General features: G+C 39.4%; 1 protein-coding gene across 9 annotated transcripts in view; it reads right to left on the minus strand.

Annotated features, from left to right (window-relative positions):
* The window catches only part of LOC128869629 (calcium/calmodulin-dependent protein kinase type 1-like), a 361072-nt gene that overhangs the window by 50492 nt on the left and 294199 nt on the right, over positions 1–16381 (minus strand). For all 9 annotated transcript variants that reach the window (XR_008455349.1, XR_008455348.1, XM_054112200.1 and 6 more), the window contains 4 exons: positions 11679–11943; positions 10594–10720; positions 9665–9752; positions 9009–9382 (listed from right to left, as the gene is read on the minus strand). Coding sequence is in view for 7 of the 9 variants with exons in the window: in XM_054112200.1 (XP_053968175.1) it covers positions 9009–9382; positions 9665–9752; positions 10594–10720; positions 11679–11943 (854 nt within the window). In the remaining 2 variants the exon portion in view is untranslated. The remainder of the gene's footprint in view (positions 1–9008; positions 9383–9664; positions 9753–10593; positions 10721–11678; positions 11944–16381) is intronic.

Genomic DNA, 16381 nt, shown 5'->3' on the forward strand with positions numbered 1-16381 from the left:
TTCAGACCCATCAGCCTATCCTCCTTTATTCTCAAAACTCTCGAGCCTTTGTTAGATGTATATCTCAGGGAGAAGATTACAGACACATCGATTTCACCATCTCAACATGCCTACCTCAAAGGATAATCCACAAAGACAGCTTTTCATGAGGTTGTAAGTGCGATTGAGAGGAGCATAGAATGCAAACAACACTCACTAGTCGCTTTTCTCGATATAGAGGGGGCGTTCAACAATGTTAGCACAAGATCCATAATTGAGGCTCTTAATATGTTAGGCACAGACATAAGTCTCAACGAATGGATAGAGAACATGCTTAAAACTAGAATAATCATCGGTGAGGTAGACAGCAGCACGATAAAACGCTCTGTCAGCAGGGGAACCCTTCAAGAAGGAATCTTATCCCTCTGCTGTGGTTACTAGTCGCTAACAACATCCTTACCAAATTCAACCGAAAGGGAATTAAAGTAGTGGCATATGCGGACGACATGGTGCTTATAGTTTCCAACCACAATCAGAGAGATTATGAAAGGAGCTCTGGTACTACTCAAGAAAACCAAGGTACCAAACTTTAATCTCCTAAAACTAAACGGCGTTAGTCTGACGCTAACCCAACAGGCAAAATACCTAGGTGTTATCCCAGCCCCCAAATCAGCTGGAAGTCTAACGTAGAGGACAGGGTAAAGAAAGCGAATATAGCACTCTACACGTGTAAGAGAACGTAGGGTAAAAAATGAGGTCTCCAACCAAAATTATCTAATTGGTCCTATACAGCCATTGTAAGGCCTATACTAACATATGCGGCACTAGTTTGGCGGCCTGCAACAGAAAAGAAATACAACAAAACTAAGCCTAACAAGATACAAAGAACAGCTGTCAAGTGGAAAGGGCGAAGGAAAGTCTTTTCCACTATTTTATGTGAATGTCCGGGGCTAGCCAGGGCACGACTCCGCGCCTTCGGTAAGCCTTTCCTACTGCAAATTAAGGAGATCTCAGACATCGAGATAAGGGATTTGCTGTTATACTTGGATCTCACTAAATGGATCTGACTTGAAAGCAAAAACCAGCAAAGAAAAAAAAAGACAGAAGTAGTAAAACGGTGCTGGTAACTAAATAGGAGTATTTCAGTGGATATATTCAGCCACTTCAACAACAACAACAACAACAACAACGGTTGTTGCCTAGCGTTTATACTCCACCACACAGTGTAGTATCGTCTCATTGATGAAGGCATCGACCGCAGGGACAGCACCTTAGAATGTCAAGGCATAGCTGTCCGGACAGGCGATGCCCAGCTCGAAATTTATAATGTATACATACCCCCTGTCACCTGCTGCCCGGCAGGATATCACCCTGATATAGGTGCGCTCATCAGAGGTGAAAACTGATTGGTAGTGGGTGACTTAAATGCGCATCACGATCTTTGGCATTCAAGCCTACCAAATGATCGTAGGGCATTCATTCGTATAGACACCCATTGGCAGAGCAGATAGACGATTTGACATTCCGCACAATGAACGACGACGCCCCCGTCAGTGTAGTGGGCTATTGCAACAGCTTGCCTGACATTACAATTGCTAGCGCCGGTCGGATAAATAGCATAATGGGGCGACCTATGCTATCGCTTGCATCAGACCACTTGCCCAATATCATCTCAACCGAGAGACCTGCCGACTTTGTTTCCGCGTATCACCGGTGATACATTAACTTTAACAAAGCTAATTGGTCCAGATTCGCGGAATTTACTGAGGACACCTTCACCGCTCTCCCCAGTCGGGTAGGCGAACGCGCATTCCGCAAGGTGCTCAGAGCTGCTGCGGCTCGCTTCATACCTGCTGGAAGGATTCGGGACATACGTCCTCATTTCCCAGCTGAAGCAGCTGTTCTAGCAAACAAGTGTAACCACCTACGCCAGGCCGATCCCGGGGATCCTCGCATAAAGGATCTCAATTTGGAGATCCGACAACTGGTTATACAACATAAGCAGACTAAGTATGAAACACAGTTCGCCACTTGTTTTCTACAGTGATGAAGTTCAGGGGGTCATCAAAAAAAATGAAATCATCTAAAGCCATGAGAGGACTGTCTAACTAGTAGCGTTGGATCTAAAAAAGGCACTGTCAGCCACGTCACGCTACTAGATAATATTTATCAGTCGACACTCCCGCCAGGGCTGAAGAGGAGGACCGCGAACTACCTGAGTGGTCGTCATTCGTCGGTGCTATTTCGAGACCAAATCTCTAAACAGAGGAAAATACAGCAAGGAGTTCTGCAGGGTGGTGTCCATTCACCCTTGCTTTTTAACTTTTATGTCTCGAAACTCTCCCCAGCCACCAGAGGGAGTCTGACTGTTCACCTACGCAGACGACTGCACGATAATGGCGTCGGGCAATGACATTGATGTGCGTCAAGGTAAACGACTACCTCGCCTGCCTTTCTCGCTTCTTCACTGCGAGGAACGTACAACTTTCCCCCACGAAGTCCACGGCGATCTTCTTCACCACCTGGACAAATGAGGTCGAACTGCAACTTAAGGTAAAAGTCGACGACAAACCAATTCCAACTGTTAACAACCCCAAAATCTTGGGAGATACCTTCGACAGTTCGCTCTCCTTATCAACCGCTGTTCTCACTAAAGTCCAAAAACGCAACAAGGTCCTCAAATCGCTTGCCGGCAGCACTTGGGGCAAAGACAAAGAAATGTTGCTATCGGCCGACCGGTTTTAAACTATGCTGCGCCTGTCTGGTCGCCTGGAACTAGTTATTCGCAGTGGACGGAGCTACAGACTTGTCAAATCAGTGTCATTCGGACTGTGACGGAATGTCTACTGATGTCCCCACTTCTACATCTAGATGACGAGGCTCATATGCTCTCTATAAAAGAGCGTAATCAACTGCTCAGCAAGCAGTTCCTGTTAGGCAGTTACCGCAGGTCCCATCCCTGCAGACACCTGCTTGAACTTGAGCAACCTCCCAGGCATTTAAGGAGGCACCCCCTCAACTACGCGGACGAGATCCAGGACAAATTACTGGATCCGACAGTGTACAGATAAACAATTAACGTCATTCATCGGGAGACTCTTATCACCTTCTTAAGCTCCCGACTCCTGAATGCCGGCATCAGAGTAAAACCACCAACCACTGCAGACGATGAGCTCCAACTTCTCCGAGAGTCCCGCATAAGCTAGGCACAATTACGTTCTGAATACTGTAGCAGTTTGAACTCCTACCTATCCAGAATTGACCCCGACATACTAAACATATGTCCGGCATGTGAAGGCACCCCGCGCGACACCCCTCTCCCTCTGGACCCAACCTGTCGAAACATCGATTTTCCTGGGCCTACCGTTAGATGAGTTCGACGAAGACGAGCGGTGAGTTACACTACACTGACAGGGCAAAGTTACTGCTACAACAATAACAATAACACCTTTATCATCGTCATCATCATTAAGCAGCATTACCGCCCGGGGTGAGCATGAACTTCATTCACAATTTTCTTCCAGGCGTCATGATTTTTGGCTGTTTCTCTCCAGTTGTTTACGTGAATCTTTTTCAGGTCAGTTATGATTTGCTCAAGCCAGTACATCTTTGTGTGAGAACTTTTGATTTAAATATATAGAGTGTATATATATTTATAGAATCTATAAAATGTATAGGCAAAGAATGTTTTATTTGAGGCCAGAATTTGGTCAGAAACACTTAAAATATTATATAATTATTTTAACGCAATAATTTACATGATAGACTTTTATGTTAAAAGCAATATTGACCGCCGTAGCCGAATGGTTGGTACGTGACCACCATTTGGATTTCACAGAGAGAACGTAGGTTCGAATCTCGGTGAAACACCAAAATTAAGAAAAATATTTTTCTAATAGCGGTCGCCCCTCGGCAGGCAAAGGCAAACCTCTGAGTGTATTTCTGCCATGAAAAAGCTCCTCATAAAAATATCTGCCGTTCGGAGTCGGCTTGAAACTGTAGGTCCCCCATTTGTGGAACAACATCAAGACGCACATCAGAAATAGGAGGATGAGCTCGGCCAAACACCCAAAAAGGGTGTACGCGCCAATTATATAATATAAAATATATATATATAATATTGGTCTTACAATTATTTCGTTTTGCACAGAACAAGAATTTGCGTGTTACTAAATTAACAGCAACAATTGCGGAATAATTGCTTTTCTATCATCGAAAACTTTACAACATATTTCCGCTATATGCATAAAATAAGTTATTTTGTACAACAAAATCTATAATTTCGCGAATTTTGAAAAGAGCACACTAACATAAATTATTGAGCAATACTTTATACTAAAGTACTTTCATAGACTAAAACCACATATGTACACATTTTTTCAACCAAATAGTGAACAAAAAAAAAATTGATTGGATATTAATAACTAAAATTAAAAGGAAAGAGACTCGAAATGTATTTTGGAGATTGCTTCCCTGGCCCTTTTTGTTCAGAACTGTCAGTAAAATTCTTAGGTCGCCGAAATAAAATAGGTTATATTTTTCAGTAAAAACTGAGTTTCTCTAATGTATATGTACAGCATCCGGTATAACCTTTAGAGCTGAACAAATCAAGTATTTACGGTACCAATTGGTAGCGTGGAATGGACACACTCGCCATCTTGGTGGAAACAAGACTTATCGAAACCTCTGCCGTACTTTGTATCTAGCCAAAAATACTCAACCCGCGTTTGAGTGTAAAGCCACAACTACAACGATACTCTCCGAGGGACCATCCTCACGAACAGGCCGGAAAACTCCGTGGGCTGCTGCTTCTCTGGGCGCCCGTTAATGTGTGGCATTACTACAACCTACATTCCTGTGCCCTTCCTGCCAGCGCCTTCGGTAAACATCTTGCTTCGTTTTACGAACCGCAACCCTGTCGTCGAGCGGAAGCAGCTGCCAACGTAGCCTCTGGATCTTTTTTCGCTGCGCTATATCTATCGTAAAGCTCATACAGCTTATCGTTCCATCGCCTGCAATAATCTCCGTCGCCAACGTGCAAATGTCCAAAAATCTTCCACAGAATCTTTTTCTCAAACACTCCAGCGTTCCTTCATCCGATACTGGCATCGTCCATGCTTCTGCGTCATAGAGTTTTAGTTTTGACTGTCGAGAGAGGACTTTGTTACTCCCCCTACTTATTACTTAGTCCAAAGTAGCACTTGTTGACAGAAGAGATTCTTCGTTGGATTCCCACGCTACTGGTATTGAGCAACGTAATTTTGTATAGCTGTATTAGTTTTGCAGGGATACCAAATTCACACATCGCGGCATATAGGTAAATCCTTTTCGTGGTGTCAAGTGCAGCTTTAAAATTTCTGGTGTGTGTCGATTTCCTTTCATGGGTATTTTCCAAGATGTCGCGTATTGTGAATATCGATGGTATTGTGATCGATGGTAGACTTTCCAGGTCTAAAGCTACACTTATAAGATCCAATCAGTTGGTTGATGGTACGCTTCAGTCTCTTATACAATACGCTCGCTAGGATCTTATACGCGATTTTTCCTTCCACGGCAGCATAAAATTGTTCGTCGTACCAATTGCTTTTTCGAGCTTGCTGAAATCCGATTTCTTTTCCGGCGGCGGGATGTTAAGACCAGGAAATGTTACTCTATTTTTCCTGCATGCCGGATTGTTCGGCAGTACTCTCAACGAGAAGGAGTAAGAGTCGAGTGGCGAGTCTTGTGACGACTGCAGCTTTGCGATGTCGAACATTATTTGCGTAGTTAGATGTACGTTTTTCGCTGCACAGAACTTGGTGCGGCGGGGGCAGGGCTCATAGGAACGTTCCAGGCGCTCATAGAAGCAATCTTTGATCGCACTGTCCTTCTCTTCCATCAGTGCATGGGCGCAAATGAGCGGCATGTTGAAAAATCTCACTGTTCGCTCTTCTCTCTTATTGCGAAACGCTCTTCCACCGTAGTGAACTGAAGTATTTGGCGACGAAGTCCCTCTCCTACTATAAATTCAACACCGAATTTGCGCACCTTTACATGGCAGCTTTAGTAGACGTCGCAAGGTCCAATGTTCTTGTTCCATCCATCGTATCGAATGGTTTAGTGTTTTATTTTACTTATATTCGTTGTTGGGAGAAAAATACTTCGTGGTTGTTTACTTCTATCAACATACCTAACGCAGTGTGGCAATTTGTAAAACAATCTGTGGACTCTCAGTCACATGGGGTTAACAAATTGCTCCGCAAGTTTATTTTAAATTACTGCGAACGCTCGTTATGCAATTTTAGGCAGCATTCCACCATATCCGATACCAATTTTTTTTGCAAATTCGCGAAAGAACTTACGGCCCTAAACGGTACAAAACGATTGACAACTATAAATGTATAGGCCTTTTTTAGAGGAATTATGAGTTTTAAACTTGTTTTTTCGAAATATGTCCACAATACGAGCGCATTTGTTTTTGCCGATCCGTAGCATTTGCATAAATTGTCGTTGTCAAAAGAGATATTATCTGACCAGTATATTGATTTTGGAACATGCAGTTCAAATCATCAAACAGCTTATTGTTATTATATCTTTGTACGCATCATCTCGTCTATGACAGATGTAATAAACGTACAAATTCGGAACTTATAAATTGCGGGTCACATACCATAACTTCACCAAATTATATTTCCGGAATAGTTATAATACATTTACTTTGTATTCGATTAGTCGGCTTTTTATGCTCTTAATAACAAATTATAAATCGAATTAAATTTAGAATTATAATTATAATTGAATATTTCAATTCAACGAAAGCATCCAACAGCTCATTGCTTACAAATAGCCAGATAAGCCACACAAGAGGGTGTTAATATAGCACATACCTTATTTTTAATTATATAACCAGATACCGTAAATACCCTAAATGTTAGTTCAATATATTTGAAACGAGTACTACTGTGAATATAAGAATCGTGGTTTTTTTTTGTGTTTGATTTGCAGATATTAATGTGTAAATTTCTTTCCGTCCTTATGAACATCTACCATACGCTATGAAGTCAGAAAGTTTACAAATATTAAGCCTCGACACTATTACAAAAAACGGAAAATCGATTGTATCTTAAAATCCAACTTGGACTGTTAAAAGGATACCAGTGTCCACCAGTTTAAAATTATCTTGATGATTGCCGAAAAAATTATAAACAAAAACTAAATTTGATAATCAGCGGACACATTTGTTGTATTCCCATTATTTTCATATTTGATATTCCTAAAAAATTCAACTTTGTATTAATACATTAAATCAACTCATAACTGTGCTTAGAAACATTAAATTAAAACTTTAAATAACCAAGCAATGTTTCTTGTAACCGAAGCATGGAAATGTCCGACTTAATTAATTAAGAATGTAATAGCCAAAGGTAGCGTTAATCGGGACTATGCCAGGAATTAAGTTCAACTAATGCGGATTATTAGACTTAAATTTCGTAATTTAAGTTGTTACATGGGTTTCGCCGGGTAAAAAAAGGCCTATTTTCCATTTTTTTTTCTATGTAAAAATTATTTATTTAATTCAAACTTTTTTTTGTCTTATAGATACATATTTAAAGAATAATTTCTGAAATTAAAAAAAAAAAAGTTAGAACTCCTCCATTGTGACGTCATTTCCGGTGAACCCTCGAAAAAAAGGTGCGTCCGCGTTGTCAGCATAACTCCTGACAGGCTCATCAAAAATGAAAAAACAAAAATAAGTGTTTTAGTTAAGATCATAAACTCGTGCTTGAACGAAGGAAAGAAAAAAAAAGTAAAAATTGGAATTTTGGCAGACATTTTTCCAAAAAAATGAAAATTTCCATCAAATTTGTTTGGCATTTTGTTTTTTTTTTTTAAATAGTTGTAATTGAAAAAAAAACAAAATCCTTCGTTCAAGCACGAGTAAACTATATTTCGAACACCTGTGTAAAATTTCATCAAGATCGGTTGAGTAGTTTTCGAGAACATTTGACAACCGACTTTGAAAACACGGTTCCGAGAAAAACGCGTTTAAAGTTTTGAGTAACAATAAAAGTGATTTGGAGCGCACACATTCCAAAGGCTGTATCTCCGAATTTATTATTCGGATCAACTTGAAAATTTAGGATAATATTCCTGAGATGTTGTAGAAATTAATAAGCAAAAAAAAAAAAATAAATCGATTTTTTGAACCAACGAAACCCCTGTAACCCCTTAAGCGGATTAGAGAATTGTCGTTGGCAACATTGCCGAAAAATGGCAGTCACAATATTGTGAAGGAAAAATCATGATTTGTATTAACACGTTCGAAATTACAATAATTGTTTTGGTGTTTCGGAGCAGTTTGAGAAGTTGCAATTTAAGTGTTTTGTTTAATAAATAATTATTTCTTAGTATCAGGGCAGCTAATACCCGTATTTTTTGCCTGCGGTCCATCTTTTACCGACAAAACTATCCAATAAGTATATCAGCTGTTCACCAATCCGGTAACAACCGTCTATCACACTAAAATTTTTATTAGGATTAACTGCGTGCATAATCCCAATTAACGCCGCCGTCTGTCTAGGTTATAAGAGTTCGCATTCCTGACGGGTAGGTGCATTAAGAGGTCTTTTCAAATTATATACATACATTTACATACATAAATATTTTCCAAATATTCATCTTTTCCCAACTTAATTCAAGTTTAAACTTACTTTTAGCCACTTTATATAACATACAATGCCTAATAATGGTCGGAGTTATTCAAACATTGCTGAATTTTAGTATTTTGCAAGAACATTAACAATTTCTCCTTTGTCATCGCTTTATACGTAACCAAAAATATTAAATAGTGACTTATATAATATACGTTATTGGAAGTACCCAAGGTTCACTTAAGACTTAAAATAAATACATACATAGGGGAAATTTATAAAAAATATTACAAGGGTTTATAGAAAAAAATATATATATACAAAGGACTGACGACTGATAACGAAACGACAATAAGTGACTGATTGTATTTTTTCGCTTTGTAATAAGAATGTGCTTACTTGTTTTGTTCTCTACCATTTACACAAGCAGGCGAGCTGCCTTTACTACAGCTGGGCCGATTCATAACTTTGTCATAATCTTTTTTCGTTTGTTGGTCATCCATTCCTGCTATGGTGGCTAGTTTGTTTTCATTTGGGGCCATCGTCGGTTGACCCGACTTCAAACAGCAGCTGATATTGGTTGTGTTAGTGGTATTTGTACAGCCTACCCCCTCGGCGTTACAGCTGCTAAGAGTTTCACTTAATGCAGGACTCACACAACTACTACTGCCTACTTGTCTACTCTCCGTTGGTATTAGATTACTTTTACTACTGTTACTACTTAACGCCATACGTTGCATTTGTCGAATGACGGTGGCGGCATAGTATGCTTGCTGCAATTATCGAAAACAAAGGAATATACAATATATCTGTACCAATTAAACTTCTCCAATGCAATGTGTGATTCAAAGCAAGTAGAACCTTTTAAAAACCGGTTTTCTTAAAAGGCCCATCTATGCCAATTATATAGGAAAGGCAGATTCTTGTTTCATTCCTAATGAAAAACGAATGGTGCATTCTACAAACAGTCATAAAAGCAGGTTTTGCTAAACAAAATTTTGTTCCTATTTTTAAAACGTCCAGTTTACTTTGGAAAACACCTTGTAACTACATACCTTCCAGCGTGACTTAGCGAAGTTCTTCTTAAGTTGCTCTGAGACTGTGCCATGAATATTTTTACTGCTCGCAGCATTACCGGAAATCCTTTCCAGAAAGAAGAACATATATATACATTTTATAAAAAATATATCTGATATGGCTCTGTTCAATATAAAGTATATTACATTATTTTAGGTATTTTGTAAAATTCCATATTCTAAACAAAATTATTATTTGATCTGAGTTCAAGCTTCACCTTTCTTAAATAATTTGAATCAATAGCCGCACCCCCATTCAATACAATGCCCCATAGCCATAGAGCCGTTTTAACGATTAAGTCTGTCATAGTCAACTTAAAACGCATTTTATCGCAAAATTAGAATTTTAACTTTAAAAAGAAGAGAACACAATTTAAAAAAGTTAAAATAAGGTTCTAAATTGATGTTTTACTGTCAAATTTGTAAAAAATGGAAAGTAATAAAACAGTACGTATTAAATGAAAATAGAAGTGAAATAATATGATTTCTAAGCATAAAACATTGCGAGATTTTGCGATTTTGACTGATATAGTACCGCCCGAAAAAACATGAATATACAAAAGCGCTGCATCTTGAGCTACGAATACTTCCACAAATATATAACTGACACAAAATGAACTAATTAAAGTATCTACATATATTTCTTTATGTTGCCGAGTAAAATAAAAAACAACAGAAACACGTCATTTCATTAACATGCTTGTTTCAATTTAAAATCTAACTCCTATTTATATTCCTTCAAGTTTACTCTTATCCGGGATTCATAAGTTTAATTCAACTTCATTACGTTACTGTGCATCCCTCACTTGCTTAAACTTCGCTTTTTAGGATCAGGAAAGATATAACCTAATTGATTTTGTAATCATACGAATATAGACATTGAAGTAATAATTAAGAAATTTCCTTACCAAGGATGTGCCAAAGCTTGTTTGCAGGTGTAACGTTTTTCTACATTAACGCACATTAAATTTTGTATAAAATGTTTTGCCGATTCGCTTATTTCGTCCCAATACGGCGAATCAAACTCGAATTCACCTAATAAGATAAACGCAATTGTTATTAATGTACAGATATATTTTATTAATTTTTTATTAATATATTATGTTAAGTGGAGTTAAAAGTTCTCAACGCTTTTTCTACTACGATCGAATGGCAAATTATTACGAGGTAATCTCGTGAAAATTACTAATTGGGGATTCTTGATGTCGCTGATTCCAGTCCGAAGTAACTTTCACTCAACATGGCAGTAAGCGACTCCAAAAATATCAAAAGCGTTAAGTATGATAACACTGTGGAACAAATTCAGGTTAGCAAAAATTAGGTCCATTCTGAGAGTGGCGGGTGAAAATAGAGGCGAAATTAGAAGACCCGTATCGCGCCGTTTTTTTATGTTAGTTCGAATTTTTTTTTAATCGGCCTTCGAAGTTTGCAGTCAAATGCCGATTTTCCGTATATTGTTTCATAAGAACCACAAAAATTTTCGAAATCAATTTTTTCAAAAATTGTAATTGTTGCACAGGTCTCTAGCAATAATTTGGCTTTTACAGATTGAAAAAATATCAATTAGTCGACGAGTTATAGCCAAAAAACCATATAAACAATTTTGCTCCGATTTCGAACTTCGAATGCCGATTAAAAAAAAATTCGAACTAACATAAAAAAACGGCGCGATACGGGTCTTCTAATTTCGTCTCTATTTTCACCCGCCACTCTCAGAACGGACCTAATTTTTGCTAACCTGAATTTGTTCCACAGTGTAACCTTAGCTTAAATTTTGATTTTGCGCCCACAATCAAAGTACAATCAAATTTAGAAAATAATAATGGGCTGGGAGAGCATTCTGTAAGGAACAAATTACATATAAACGATTGTGCTGTTGTGGAACAATTTATGAACTATAGGTTGGTCTGTTTCATAGCTATTAAAGCTTTAATGGCATATCAGTGGTGTAAAAGAGTTAAATGTATCTTGTTAATATACATATTTCACATACCTCTTAAAATTTGAGCAAATAAGTTGGCGTCATTTTCATCGTAAAACGGCGGATAACCACAGAGTAATATATATGATATAACTCCTATGCTCCACACATCCACTGCTTTTCCATACGGCTTTTGTGCCAAAACTTCTGGTGCCACGTAACCAGGTGTGCCACATGCTGTAGCCATAATACCAGAATCTTCCATTTTTGACAACCCGAAATCACTTATCATTATTTTACTACCGTCATCTGGGCTATAGTAAAGAAGATTTTCTGGCTACAAAGAAACAATAATTAGAAAATTACTTATATTATTATAGACCAGCTCTTACTTTTTATACTCTAGCGTACTAGTGCTCTTAATCCAATAGAGTTTTCTTTTCTAAAAAACTCTCACCTCTTTATATGGTCTTCCACATATTATGTATTGAAAATATATACAACGAATAACCTGTGCAAAGAATAATCTGTGAAAAAATAAAGCTGTCTTAACGAAACCTTGAACACTTTCTTTAATATTTTTTATTTTTATTTTCCTTTGCTAAAAGCTGCGATGTTCACGATCCCTATTTCTCCAAGGTCAAGTTACCAATATAAAGGGTGATTTTTAAGAGCTATAGGAAAATTTTTCAAAAAACACACGTAAAATTCAGAAAAATGCATGAAATTTTTATTTGAATCGATGGTACAGTCCATACAATTTAATGTTTGAAGATTATTTCATGCAAATGTTGACCGCAACTGCGCTTCAAATGGTCCATCCGCTTAGTCCAATTTTGGCATACTCTTTCTAATGTTTCGGCCGGTATCTCACATATAAATGCTTTAATGTTGTTTTCGAATGCGTTAATTGAAGCAGGCTTGTCTGAATAGACATGAGCTTTAACATAGCCCAACAAAAAATAATCTAAAGGCAATATATCGCACGATGAAATAAAATGTTCACCGATCTCGCCTCTCAACAAGTCCATTGTTACGCGTGCTGTGTGGCAAGAGGCACCGTCTTGCTGAAACCACATGTCATGCAAGTCAAGCTCTTGCATTTTGGGCAAAAAAAAGTTGAATATCATTTCACGGTAGCGCTCACTATTCACAGTTACGTTACGCTTCGCAGCATATTTGAAGAAGTACGGTCCAATGATACCTCCAGCCCATAAACCGCACCAAACTGTCACCTTTTCTGGATACATTGGTAGCTCTTGCAATTCTTCTGGCTGATCTTCACTCCAAAATCGACAATTCTCCTTATTTACGTACCCATTGATCCAAAAATGAGCTTCGTCGCTGAACACAACTCTTCGATAAAAAAGTGGATCTTCGGCCAACTTTCCAGGAGTCCATTCACCAAAAATTCTGCGTTGTGGTAGGTCGTTCGGCTTCAATTCTTGCACCAGCTGTATTTTGAAAGGCTTCATACCTAAATCCTTTCGCAAAATTTTCTACGTTGTTGAGTAACAGAGGCCCAATTGCTGCGAACGGTGACGAATCGATAATTGATGGTCATCATTAACATTGGCCAATACAGCTGCGATATTTTCTTCAGTTCGCACTCTACGTAAGCGTGTTGGTGGTTTGATGTCCAATAATGTAAATTTGGTTCTAAATTTAGTCACAATAGCTCGAATAGCCGCTTCAGTGCGTCGATTAAACTGACCATAAAATGGAAGAAGCACGCGATAAACTTTCTTAACAGAAAACGAAATATAATAAAATTCAATTATTTACAAGCGTTGTTCGTTTGTAAGACGATTCATGGTTAAATTATAGACCAAACTGAAGATGTTTGACAGTGAAACAAAACACGAAACGTGCGTCAGCTGTTTAACCCAACTGCTTAAAAAGATAATAGCTAAAAAATCACCCTTTATATAAGCTTTAAAATGGCATGGACTTAGTCAAAAATCATAAACATGCAGCGATCACGCTGGCTTAGAAATGTATGATGCTGCTCCGGTGAAGAATGGACCCAAAATGAAATGTTTGCTTGTGAAACATTTTCCTGTTAATCTACAGCACAAGGTATCCGTGTGCTCTTCCGGTCCACTCAACCTCTTTTTAAAGTTTAAAAAAAAATAACAAATGTATTTTTTCGATAAATTATTGGTTTATTCAAAATAGCAAACTTTATCAAATAAAATCATTTATGAGAAACGATTCCATTCGTGTGGCTGCCTCGGCCGGCTTCGTAGTAGCGCATCCTATCCACCTAGTTTTCCAAGACCTTTGGGACGTTTTCAGGACCTATCTCGTGAATGGTTTGCTCGATATTCGCCTTAAGGGCTGAATCGGTAATGGATTGCTTGCATAGCATCGGTCCTTCATGGCGCCCCCACAAAAGTTTGCAAGTAAGCACTAGCAGAAGATATCTGCATAAAGACCTGTTGTTGTTGTTGTTGTAGCAGTATCTTCGCCCTGTCAGTGTAGTGTAATCACCGGTCGTCTTCGTCTAGCTCATCTAACGGTAGGCCCAGGAAACTAGCTGTTTCGACGGGTTGGGTCCAGAGGGAGAGAGGTGTTAGATGAGTGGGTTGGATGGGGCATGTGAAAAGATGGTTAGTGTCGTGCGGGGTGCCTTCACATGCCGGACATATGTTTAGTATGTCGGGGTCGATTCTGGATAAGTAGGACTTTAACCTGCTACAGCATCCAGAACGTAATTGTGCCAAGGTTATGCGGGACTCTCGGGGAAGCTGGAGCTCTTCGTCTGCAATAGCTGGTGGTTGGACTCCGATAACGGCATTCGGGGGTCGGGAGCTTAAAAAGGTGGTAGGGGTCTCCCGTTGAATGTCGTTTATGGCCTGTCTGTCCGATGTCTGATCCTGGAGTGGTCTGTCTGTTTTGTCGTGGATCTCGTCCACGTTGCTGAGGAAGTGTCTCCTGATGTGCCTGGGAAGTGGCTCAGGCTCAAGCAGGTGTCTGCAAGGGTGAGGCCTACGGTGACACCCTAGCAGAAACTGCTTTCCGAGCATTTTGTTATGCTCCTTTACAGGAAGCATGTGAGCCTCGTCATGCAAGTGTTGAATTGGGGACATCAAGAGACATCCTGTCGCGGTCCTACTAGCAGTATTTTGGTAGGTCTGGAGTTTCGTCCACTGCGTATCACTGGTTCCGCTTGCATAAAGACCTCGAATAAATCTGGTATAAGCGACAGTAAACCTTCTTCCAGTAGATCTTCGGGAAACGTGTTTCGCTAGTGGCAATTAGATATAAAACTTGAATTAACTGGTCAAATTGGCAATTAGTTATAAAACTTTAATTAACTGGTTGGGACTGCCAAACAGTATTTTGAAGGTTCACGGACTGTTGTACTCTGCACCTGCGCCTACAACGAATACCCCAAAGTCCACGACCCTCTTTCTCTCAACTTTCGCTTGTAACCAGTAAATTTTTATCAGAATAAAGTTGTATTTTCATTAAAAAAAAACAGCGAGCACTTTGTTGCGCACCAAATAGAATAAGCTTTTATATTATTTTGTGTTTTATACTAGGGATTTTGAATCCGGGCACTACCGAATGGTAATATAATACAAGAACCGTGGGTGTCCAAAGGACAAATACAGGACTTGGGAGGTATAAAGTGGGAGCCTATCCTTTATAAAGAGAGAGTGGTGCGTACGCCTACGTACGTATATCATTATGCAAAAAACGGTCGATTGCATTTTGTTAAGACGATTCTGTTGTAACGGCTTAGCTTGCGGCCGAGACAACCTCGACGTCAGCAGGCCGAAATCCTTGAAAAGCGGATTGGACACGATATGATGATCTCATTGAAGAGTTAATCCTCGACGCTTCCAAACTCAGGACAATAACTGTGATTGAAAGAAGCCACAAACTCAGTACGGTGAATTTTTATTGGGAAATATGAGATGGTGTGCCCGGATCGTAGGAGAAGAACTCCGAACAACTTTCAAAACTCCAAAAAACTTCCAGGAAACTTCTTAACAAAGCTCTAAAAACTCAGCTGGAAGCGAACTGGTCCGCCTACGGTGACCTGAGGAAGGAATTGGTGCGAATGGAATGATCTTTCGGTGAATCCTATAAAAAGTTCCTTGGTACTTTTCATTAGAAAAAGCAATACGGAAGGTTTGTTACTACCTAAGGAGTAACACTGCAACTGTTTTCTGAGGTCAACTACTTAGGGGTAATTCTAAAGTAAAACCCCTAACTAGCCTACAGAAAGTGTGTGCCTGGTATCCTTGGTGCTATTAGTACGACATCTGGCGATTTCCTTAATGCTATCCTGAACTTGCAACCTCTAGATCTTCAAATCCGGAAGGAAACGATAAAAGCAGCATACAGACTCAAGTCAAACGCAGTCTGGGGAAACGAAAAAAACACTGGCCACTGTCAGATTTGCCACCAGTTGTAGGAGCGGTGCATACTGATCTCGATGCCAGCGGACAATCGGGTGCCTTACGTTGGCTTCGGTAAGTAGTATGACGTTTTGATCCCAGATAGGGATCAATGGTTAAGTCCAGAGAACCTATTAAGGGGATTTCAGCACATTTTTTACACCGACGGATCCAAAAGCAGTGATGGAAGCGGATCTGGATGGAAGACACTAAGTACTCCTATGCCACACTACAGATGGCCACGGTATTCCTTACGGAAGTCAATGCCATCTTGAATGTGGCGTACTCGCTAATTGAGAAAAAGCGGCAGGGCAACAGTATTGGGATTTGTAGTGACAGTCAAGCTGCACTGAAAGCCCTTGC

This window comes from Anastrepha ludens, chromosome X (genome assembly GCF_028408465.1).
Source record: "Anastrepha ludens isolate Willacy chromosome X, idAnaLude1.1, whole genome shotgun sequence".
NCBI classification, from domain to species: Eukaryota; Metazoa; Arthropoda; class Insecta; order Diptera; family Tephritidae; genus Anastrepha; species Anastrepha ludens.